Source organism: Oncorhynchus masou, unplaced genomic scaffold (genome assembly GCF_036934945.1).
Source record: "Oncorhynchus masou masou isolate Uvic2021 unplaced genomic scaffold, UVic_Omas_1.1 unplaced_scaffold_713, whole genome shotgun sequence".
Lineage (NCBI taxonomy): Eukaryota > Metazoa > Chordata > Actinopteri > Salmoniformes > Salmonidae > Oncorhynchus > Oncorhynchus masou.
The window spans coordinates 364,133-374,969 of NW_027013598.1; the positions used below are offsets into that span (position 1 = coordinate 364,133).

Here is a 10,837-nt window from a genome sequence, read left to right on the forward strand (position 1 = left end):
CAACCCACTCTTTACTTTAGATATGATTCTCTTCTTATTTGTTAAAATACATTTTATTATGACTCTAATATATGCTATTTGTGTAGCAGGTGTTTTTCTCCAAAGTGTTGGTATGTAACCTCAGTGGGAATCAAACCCACAGCTCTGGTGTTGCTAGTGCCATGCTCATACGAACTGAGCCACACACACTATAACACATACGCACAATTAAAATACATTTAATGATTACAATAGAGGTGGAAGATGTATGATGGCCATCCACATGAGCATACCGCCCTCCTTCAGGCCATGGATGAGGCATGCAATGACATCAATCCAGAACTATGTCAGGCTTGGATTTGTCATGCCAAAAGGTTTTTCCGCAGGTGCATGAACAATGAGGACATTTACTGTGATGTGGATGAGAACCTATGGTCAGATGCTCCAGACAGGCTTGATGCTAACTGGTGCCTGCTAAACCTTGCTTCTTTCAGTCATTCATTTGTCTCATTTGATTACAGTACACCTATGTTGGAATGATATCGGAACAATACATGTATTTCTTGCATCAATTATTGTGAAATATGTCATAATTTCCCCCAAAACTTTTCCAAATACTATTTGAACTCTTTGCAGACTTGTTTTGAGATTGGCATTATTCCTTCTGTATCGTAGAAATCTATAATCAATCCTATGTCAAAATCCTCCAAAAAGGACACTAAAATCACATTGAACCATAGAGGGATTAGTCGCATTAGCAATGTTTGTAACTTGTATTCATGAATTCTAAATAACAGGCTCTCCCACTATCGACTTCCGGTTCCGGTTGGAGCGAGCGGCCGCATCTACACTTCGGTCCGCAGGTAGTATAACTTTTTATAACTTTTCATTACATTTCGTTATAGTACAACGGTTTGATTTGTCTAATCTTAGCAATTTCTTCTTAGCCAGCTACATAGCCGTCCTTGTATCAACGACAATTGCATAATTATCGTATTTCGTCGTCCTAACGTATCTGCCCAGCAGCTAGCTAAGCAGCTAGCTAAGCAGCTAAGCAGCTAGCTAACATCCACTGTCCACTAGCACTGTAGTAACTATTACACTCAACTGAACGACTCGATTAGCGTAGTGTCAGCTAGCTACATAGTTGTCTTCGTATCCAAGATAATTGTGCAGTTTAGAGTGTGTAGACTTAGAGTGATTATCTTAATTTACCGAGGTTAGCTAGCCAGCTATTTGTCGTCCTTAACGTAGGAAATGCTGCTAGCTAGCTAGCCAACAGCTAGCCAACCTCTACCGAATTGAACTCCAACTACCCGGTCAACATTCCGCGTCGTTCCACAGGTAGTATCACATTTTCATTTCACTTCATTACAGTACAACGGTTTGATTTGTTTGATCGTAGCTAGCCAGCTACATAGCCGTCTTTGTATCTAAGACAATTGTGTAGTCTAGAGCGATTTTCTAGGTTAGCTTTCTAGGTTAGCTGGCCAGCTATTGTCGTTCTTCTACTGTTTGAATAGCAGCACCGTAGTAACTATTACAGTACAACGGTTTGTTTTGTTTGATCGTAGCTAGCTAGATACATAGCCGTCTTTGTATCTAAGACAATTGTGTAGCCTAGAGCGATTTTCTAGGTTAGCCAGCCAGCTATTGTCGTTCTTTTAAGTAACGGAACGCAATCAACCTTGCTAGCTAGCCAGCTAGCCCCGAATAGCAGCACTGTAGAAACTATTACACTCGACGGAACGACTTGATTAGTGTAGTGTCAACATCGCAGCCACTACCAGCTAGCCTACTCCAGCAGTACTGTTTCATTTCAATCATTTTAGTCAATAAGATTCTTGCTACGTAAGCTTAACTTTCTGAACATTCGAGACGTGTAGTCCACTTGTCATTCCAATCTCCTTTGCATTAGCGTAGCCTCTTCTGTACCCTGTTAACTATGTGTCTATCTATCCCTGTTCTATCCTCTCTGCACAGACCATACAAACGCTCCACACCGCGTGGCCGCGGCCACCCTAATCTGGTGGTCCCAGCGCGCACGACCCACGTGGAGTTCCTGGTCTCCGGTAGCCTCTGGAACTGCCGATCTGCGGCCAACAAGGCAGAGTTCATCTCAGCCTATGCCTCCCTCCAGTCCCTCGACTTCCTGGCACTGACGGAAACATGGATCACCACAGATAACACTGCTACTCCTACTGCTCTCTCTTCGTCCACCCACGTGTTCTCGCACACCCCGAGAGCTTCTGGTCAGCGGGGTGGTGGCACCGGGATCCTCATCTCTCCCAAGTGGTCATTCTCTCTCTCCCCCTTACCCATCTATCTATCGCCTCCTTTGAATTCCATGCTGTCACAGTTACCAGCCCTTTCAAGCTTAACATTCTTATCATTTATCGCCCTCCAGGTTCCCTCGGAGAGTTCATCAATGAGCTTGATGCCTTGATAAGCTCCTTTCCTGAGGACGGCTCACCTCTCACAGTCCTGGGCGACTTTAACCTCCCCACGTCTACCTTTGACTCATTCCTCTCTGCCTCCTTCTTTCCACTCCTCTCCTCTTTTGACCTCACCCTCTCACCTTCCCCCTACTCACAAGGCAGGCAATACGCTCGACCTCATCTTTACTAGATGCTGTTCTTCCACTAACCTCACTGCAACTCCCCTCCAAGTCTCCGACCACTACCTTGTATCCTTTTCCCTCTCGCTCTCATCCAACACTTCCCACACTGCCCCTACTCGGATGGTATCGCGCCGTCCCAACCTTCGCTCTCTCTCCCCCGCTACTCTTTCCTCTTCCATCCTTTCATCTCTTCCCTCTGCTCATACCTTCTCCAACCTTTCTCCTGACTCTGCCTCCTCAACCCTCCTCTCTTCCCTTTCTGCATCCTTTGACTCTCTATGTCCCCTATCCTCCAGGCCGGCTCGGTCCTCCCCTCCCGCTCCGTGGCTCGATGACTCATTGCGAGCTCACAGAACAGAGCTCCGGGCAGCCGAGCGGAAATGGAGGAAAACCCGCCTCCCTGCGGACCTGGCATCCTTTCACTCCCTCCTCTCTACATTTTCCTCCTCTGTCTCTGCTGCTAAAGCCACTTTCTACCACTCTAAATTCCAAGCATCTGCCTCTAACCCTAGGAAGCTCTTTGCCACCTTCTCCTCCCTTCTGAATCCTCCTCCCCCTCCCCCCTCCTCCCTCTCTGCAGATGACTTCGTCAACCATTTTGAAAAGAAGGTCGACGACATCCGATCCTCGTTTGCTAAGTCAAACGACACCGCTGGTTCTGCTCACACTGCCCTACCCTGTGCTCTGACCTCTTTCTCCCCTCTCTCTCCAGATGAAATCTCGCTTCTTGTGACGGCCGGCCGCCCAACAACCTGCCCGCTCGACCCTATCCCCTCCTCTCTCCTCCAGACCATTTCCGGGGACCTTCTCCCTTACCTCACCTCGCTCATCAACTCATCCCTGACCGCTGGCTACGTCCCTTCCGTCTTCAAGAGAGCGAGAGTTGCACCCTTCTGAAGAAACCTACACTCGATCCCTCCGATGTCAACAACTACAGACCAGTATCCCTTCTTTCTTTTCTCTCCAAAACTCTTGAACGTGCCGTCCTTGGCCAGCTCTCCCTCTATCTCTCTCAGAATGACCTTCTTGATCCAAATCAGTCAGGTTTCAAGACTAGTCATTCAACTGAGACTGCTCTTCTCTGCATCACGGAGGCGCTCCGCACTGCTAAAGCTAACTCTCTCTCCTCTGCTCTCATCCTTCTAGACCTATCGGCTGCCTTCGATACTGTGAACCATCAGATCCTCCTCTCCACCCTCTCCGAGTTGGGCATCTCCGGCGCGGCCCACGCTTGATTGCGTCCTACCTGACAGGTCGCTCCTACCAGGTGGCGTGGCGAGAATCTGTCTCCTCGCCACGCGCTCTCACCACTGGTGTCCCCCAGGGCTCTGTTCTAGGCCCTCTCCTATTCTCGCTATACACCAAGTCACTTGGCTCTGTCATAACCTCACATGGTCTCTCCTATCATTGCTATGCAGACGACACACAATTAATCTTCTCCTTTCCCCCTTCTGATGACCAGGTGGCGAATCGCATCTCTGCATGTCTGGCAGACATATCAGTGTGGATGACGGATCACCACCTCAAGCTGAACCTCGGCAAGACGGAGCTGCTCTTCCTCCCGGGGAAGGACTGCCCGTTCCATGATCTCGCCATCACGGTTGACAACTCCACTGTGTCCTCCTCCCAGAGCGCTAAGAACCTTGGCGTGATCCTGGACAACACCCTGTCGTTCTCAACCAACATCATGGCGGTGGCCCGTTCCTGTAGGTTCATGCTCTACAACATCCGCAGAGTACGACCCTGCCTCACCCAGGAAGCGGCGCAGGTCCTAATCCAGGCACTTGTCATCTCCCGTCTGGATTACTGCAACTCGCTGTTGGCTGGGCTCCCTGCCTGTGCCATTAAACCCCTACAACTCATCCAGAACGCCGCAGCCCGTCTGGTGTTCAACCTTCCCAAGTTCTCTCACGTCACCCCGCTCCTCCGCTCTCTCCACTGGCTTCCAGTTGAAGCTCGCATCCGCTACAAGACCATGGTGCTTGCCTACGGAGCTGTGAGGGGAACGGCACCGCAGTACCTCCAGGCTCTGATCAGGCCCTACACCCAAGCAAGGGCACTGCGTTCATCCTCCTCTGGCCTGCTCGCCTCCCTGCCATTGAGGAAGTACAGTTCCCGCTCAGCCCAGTCAAAACTGTTCGCTGCTCTGGCCCCCCAATGGTGGAACAAACTCCCTCACGACGCCAGGACAGCGGAGTCAATCACCACCTTCCGGAGACACCTGAAACCCCACCTCTTCAAGGAATACCTAGGATAGGATAAGTAATCCTTCTCACCCCCCCCCTTAATGACTTAGATGCACTATTGTAAAGTGGCTGTTCCACTGGATGTCAGAAGGTGAATTCACCAATTTGTAAGTCGCTCTGGATAAGAGCGTCTGCTAAATGACTTAAATGTAATGTAAAATGTAAATCTAGAACAGTCTACTATCGACGATCTAGAACAGTCTACTATCTAGAACAGTCTACTATCTAGAACAGTCTACTATCTACTATCTAGAACAGTCTACTATCTACTATCTAGAACAGTCTACTATCCACTATCTAGAACAGTCTACTATCTACTATCTAGAACAGTCTACTATCTACTATCTAGAACAGTCTACTATCTACTATCTAGAACAGTCTACTATCTACTATCTAGAACAGTCTACTATCTACTATCTAGAACAGTCTACTATCGACGATCTAGAACAGTCTACTATCTAGAACAGTCTACTATCTAGAACAGTCTACTATCTACTATCTAGAACAGTCTACTATCTACTATGTAGAACAGTCTACTATCTACTATCTAGAACAGTCTACTATCTACTATCTAGAACAGTCTACTATCTACTATCTAGAACAGTCTACTATCTACTATCTAGAACAGTCTACTATCTACTATCTAGAACAGTCTACTATCGACGATCTAGAACAGTCTACTATCTAGAACAGTCTACTATCTAGAACAGTCTACTATCCACTATCTAGAACAGTCTACTATCTACTATCTAGAACAGTCTACTATCTACTATCTAGAACAGTCTACTATCTACTATCTAGAACAGTCTACTATCTACTATCTAGAACAGTCTACTATCTACTATCTAGAACAGTCTACTATCGACGATCTAGAACAGTCTACTATCTAGAACAGTCTACTATCTAGAACAGTCTACTATCTACTATCTAGAACAGTCTACTATCTACTATCTAGAACAGTCTACTATCCACTATCTAGAACAGTCTACTATCTACTATCTAGAACAGTCTACTATCTACTATCTAGAACAGTCTACTATCTACTATGTAGAACAGTCTACTATCCACTATCTAGAACAGTCTACTATCTAGAACAGTCTACTATCCACTATCTAGAACAGTCTACTATCTACTATCTAGAACAGTCTACTAGCTACTATCTAGAACAGTCTACTATCCACTATCTAGAACAGTCTACTATCTAGAACAGTCTACTAGCTACTATCTAGAACAGTCTACTATCCACTATCTAGAACAGTCTACTATCCACTATCTAGAACAGTCTACTATCCACTATCTAGAACAGTCTACTATCCACTATCTAGAACAGTCTACTATCCACTATCTAGAACAGTCTGGTCAGCTTGCTGATGAACAGAATGCTTTAAGAAAGCCAGAGTGTTTGACGTGATTTTTGAAGTTATGTAACGTCAATTGATTGGCTGATGCACAATCGACTCCAGGGGTGAAACAGCTTGACTCTGTTGAGGGAAAATATATTTTGCTGAAGGGAGGGTAATCCATTTTCATTTAAGAGACCCTGGAGTGTGAACTAGTTCTATGGTAGTTAATTCAACAGTGGGAAGTAAGCTTCATTAAACTAGTTCTATGGTAGTTCATTCAACAGTGGGAAGTTAGCTACATTAAACTAGTTCTATGGTAGTTAATTCAACAGTGGGAAGTTAGCTACATTAAACTAGTTCTATGGTAGTTAATTCAACAGTGGGAAGTTAGCTACATTAAACTAGTTATATGGTAGTTAATTCAACAGTAGGAAGTTAGCAACATTAAACTAGTTATATGGTAGTTAATTCAACAGTGGGAAGTTAGCTACATTAAACTAGTTCTATGGTAGTTAATTCAACAGTAGGAAGTTAGCAACATTAAACTAGTTATATGGTAGTTAATTCAACAGTAGGAAGTTAGCTACATTAAACTAGTTCTATGGTAGTTCATTCAACAGCGGGAAGTTAGCTACATTAAACTAGTTATATGGTAGTTAATTCAACAGTAGGAAGTTAGCTACATTAAACTAGTTCTATGGTAGTTAATTCAACAGTGGGAAGTTAGCAACATTAAACTAGTTCTATGGCAGTTAATTCAACAGTAGGAAGATAGCTCCATTAAATGAAATGATGCAGTTACCAAAACAGCTGTATAGTTTAATTGGTAGAAGGCTTTTCTGTTCTAATTTTAGATTTGAATAGCAGAGTAGACTAATGATGTGCTCTATGTTTTTGTCAAAGCTACAGGGAAAGTGGTCAAAATCACATTGTTTAGAGTGAATCGACTGTTGGAAGTCAGATTTAAAATGGGAGATATAAATAAAAGGAGATTTAGAATGTTGAAGACATCCCGTTAAAGAGGAAGAGGTTTTCTAGGACAACAAAAAGCTTAATAGTTTAAAAACAATTCCAGACCGGTTTCATGTTTCACAAGTGTCATTAATGATCAGATAGATCATCTTCTAAATGTCAGAGTGCCATTCAACAAGGAGCTGCGCCAAGACATTCCTACCTCTCTCATGTGATTTCTTCTGACTTGGCAATGATGCTAAACCAGATCTAAAAGAAAAGGAAATAAAAAATCCATGAATGTAATTGAGTGTTAATATGGTGCCTGTATAAAGCATGTCCAGATACAAGACAGTGTTGGACCTGCTACCTTGTCTCCATAGAACACACATAGAACCTCAGCTCTGCACAGGCCACGTCATTCCAGCCCTGCCCACCTGTTGTCAAGACAAATCTCACTTCAGTTATTTCAATGTGCTCAGAGAGTGTGTGTGTGTGTGTGTGTGTGTGTGTGTACCTCCAGTGTGCAGCTCCATACAGTTCTCCCCCTGTCCAGAGTTACTGGGCTCATCCTCCTCCCAGTAGAAACTGTCAACAGCTGAGCCGTCACTCCACAGCCACATCCCCTCCTTATCACAGAAACACATTGATTGATGGATTGAAACCACTTCATTGTTTTTAAACAGAAAGTACGCTGAGCTTTTGCCTCTGTAAACTGTAGACATTTGACAGACAGACAGAATGACTGATAAATTATTGACCCAGTGTACCTGAGCTGCATCGTAGCCTCCCATCCAGACCGGCTGGTCTGTTTGTCTCCTGACCAGATCCTGGACAAACACCTGTTGACCCGGGCTGTGAACCGACACCAGGTTCCCTCTGTGTTGGGAGCAGTACAACTAGAGTGACAGTCAGAGAACACTGTGTTAGCTCGCTGAGCTAAAGCCCTGGCAGTACCTCAGGGAGCGAAGATCATTGCAGGCTAGAAATGGAAATTTCCTGAATTAAATGTGTGCTGGTCTTGAAGCATCAATGGTTGTGAAATAGTAATAGTTGTAGTAGTGACAGCAGTAGAAGTGGCAGTATTGGTGACAGAAGTAGTAATAGTTGTAGTAGTAGTTTTTAATTTAACTAGATTTTAAAGTATAAACTGTTATGTGAAAAAATTATATTTTAGCTTCATTCTTTTACCATGGATTTGCCCTAAATCAATGCCTAACTAACTCTACTACAGCAACAGAACAAGTTGGCCTTTAGTTTCTCAGTCTCTCCCAATTACAAGCGTTACCTCTGCAGTGGCCCAGGTGCCCCAGATGGGGAAGAAGGAGAAGCAGCGATGCTCATTCTGATGCCACCCGGCTGGGCATGGTGACTGGGAGTCCACCCCTTCCACCTCCTCCTCTGTAGTGTTCACCACCCCTGGGGCAGCATCCAGCCCTGGAACAACAACACACACCGACAGTATGTACTGTTCAAGAGCTGTGCTTGACTTAGTTTACCTGGTACATATGAAGCAATTAATGGAATAATCCCAAAAGTGCAAACTAAGATAGATCAAGTAGCACCTCAAATACTGTATAGCATCTAGAGTTGGGTTTGACCAGATACAATGCAATTTACTGTAAACAAACAGACAACAGACTTTCAGCACGCTTATAGGGAAGGACATTCAACAAGCACAGCGCTTACACAGATGGTTAATGATTGGATGAGTGAAATTCATGATTATTAAAAGATTGTTGGAGTTGTTTTGTTAGACTTCAGTGTGTCCTTTGACGTTATCATTCATAGTCTATGGCTTTATACCACCTGCTATAATGTGGATAAATGGTTACCTGTTTAAATAAATAAATAATTTGTTCTAAACTCACCTGCCGAGTTAAATGAAGGTTAAATCAAATAGGAAATTGACACAGAGGGTGTTTTTTTATCGTTGAATTAAACTAGTTACACTGTTTGATTTTATATTCACCTGTTGCTAGGTGCAGAGCCATCACAACACAACAAAGCAGCAGAGACATTCTGCCAACCGATCTACAGAGGAAACAATGATATTACATTACATAACAACTTAACTCTACATTTAATAACCTTTAATAGTGTTAACGGGATCCTGGATACCATTTTAATGTCTCCGTGTGCATTAGGAAGGAAGGTAGTGGTTGTTTCAAGAGCAAATGCTATTTTGCATTAGCACAATGACTGGAAGTCTACAGGTACGGTAGCATTGCTAATGTACCTGTAGACTTCCAGTCATTGAACTAGAATCTTACATTATGCATTTAACATAATTTAATTTAAAATGACATCGCATAACATGAAAAAACATAACACAAATGAACTTTTAAGTGACATAAGTTAATCATGACATAACAGAGCAGCTCCATCTGTAACGTAGCACATTACCTGGACATAAATCAGAGAATGTTGAGAGTAACACAGTGACAGTAGTAGTAGTAGCTTGTTCTTGGTAGAGTAGCTCAGAATCAGAGAATGTTGAGAGTAACACAGTGACAGTAGTAGTAGTAGCTTGGTCTTGGTAGTGTAGCTCAGAATCAGAGAATGTTGAGAGTAACACAGTGACAGTAGTAGTAGCTTGGTCTTGGTAGTGTAGCTCAGAATCAGAGAATGTTGAGAGTAACACAGTGACAGTAGTAGTAGCTTGGTCTTGGTAGTGTAGCTCAGAATCAGAGAATGTTGAGAGTAACACAGTGACAGTAGTAGTAGTAGCTTGTTCTTGGTAGAGTAGCTCAGAATCAGAGAATGTTGAGAGTAACACAGTGACAGTAGTAGTAGTAGCTTGGTCTTGGTAGTGTATCTCAGAATCAGAGAATGTTGAGAGTACCTGAGCTGGCTAATAACACAGTGACAGTAGTAGTAGTAGCTTGGTCTTGGTAGTGTAGCTCAGAATCAGAGAATGTTGAAAGTACCTGAGCTGGCTACTGCTTCTGGCTTGGATTAGTCACTGTTGAGGAGGAGGAGTGAAATGAGTTGATGTGAGGAGAAGAGATGAGGAAATGATGAGGTACTGCAGAACAGCAACCAGACCATATCCTCCTCTCTACACTAGTGGGTGTGTCCTGAAAGCCTCAGCCCTGCCCACTCTCATTATCAGTCAGACGAGAATCACATCAACAACCTGCTAGTTCCAACAACACATCTCCTGCTCTGACAGACTAGAATCACATCAACAACCTGCTCGTTCCAACAACACATCTCCTGTTCTGACAGACTAGAATCACATCAACAACCTGCTAGTTCTAACAACACATCTCCTGCTCTGACAGACTAGAATCACATCAACAACCTGCTCGTTCTAACAACACATCTCCTGTTCTGACAGACTAGAATCACATCAACAACCTGCTCGTTCTAACAACACATCTCCTGTTCTGACAGACTAGAATCACATCAACAACCTGCTAGTTCTAACAACACATCTCCTGCTCTGACAGACTAGAATCACATCAACAACCTGCTCGTTCTAGCAACACATCTCCTGTTCTGACAGACTAGAATCACATCAACAACCTGCTCGTTCTAACAACACATCTCCTGTTCTGACAGACTAGAATCACATCAACAACCTGCTAGTTCTAACAACACATCTCCTGTTCTGACAGACTAGAATCACATCAACAACCTGCTAGTTCTAACAACACATCTCCTGCTCTGACAGACTAGAATCACATCAACAA

General features: G+C 43.9%; 1 protein-coding gene across 1 annotated transcript in view; it reads right to left on the minus strand.

Moving 5' to 3' along the window:
- The window catches only part of LOC135537146 (uncharacterized), a 37,764-nt gene extending 27,690 nt beyond the window's left edge, over window positions 1–10,074 (minus strand). The window contains exons 1-7 of the mRNA XM_064963346.1: window positions 9,985–10,074; window positions 9,112–9,173; window positions 8,428–8,576; window positions 7,910–8,038; window positions 7,657–7,768; window positions 7,510–7,576; window positions 7,363–7,409 (exon numbers count right to left, since the gene is read on the minus strand). Coding sequence (XP_064819418.1) covers window positions 7,363–7,409; window positions 7,510–7,576; window positions 7,657–7,768; window positions 7,910–8,038; window positions 8,428–8,576; window positions 9,112–9,160 — 553 coding nt within the window. The 5' untranslated portion in view covers window positions 9,161–9,173; window positions 9,985–10,074. The remainder of the gene's footprint in view (window positions 1–7,362; window positions 7,410–7,509; window positions 7,577–7,656; window positions 7,769–7,909; window positions 8,039–8,427; window positions 8,577–9,111; window positions 9,174–9,984) is intronic.
- Window positions 10,075–10,837: the final 763 nt, after the last annotated feature.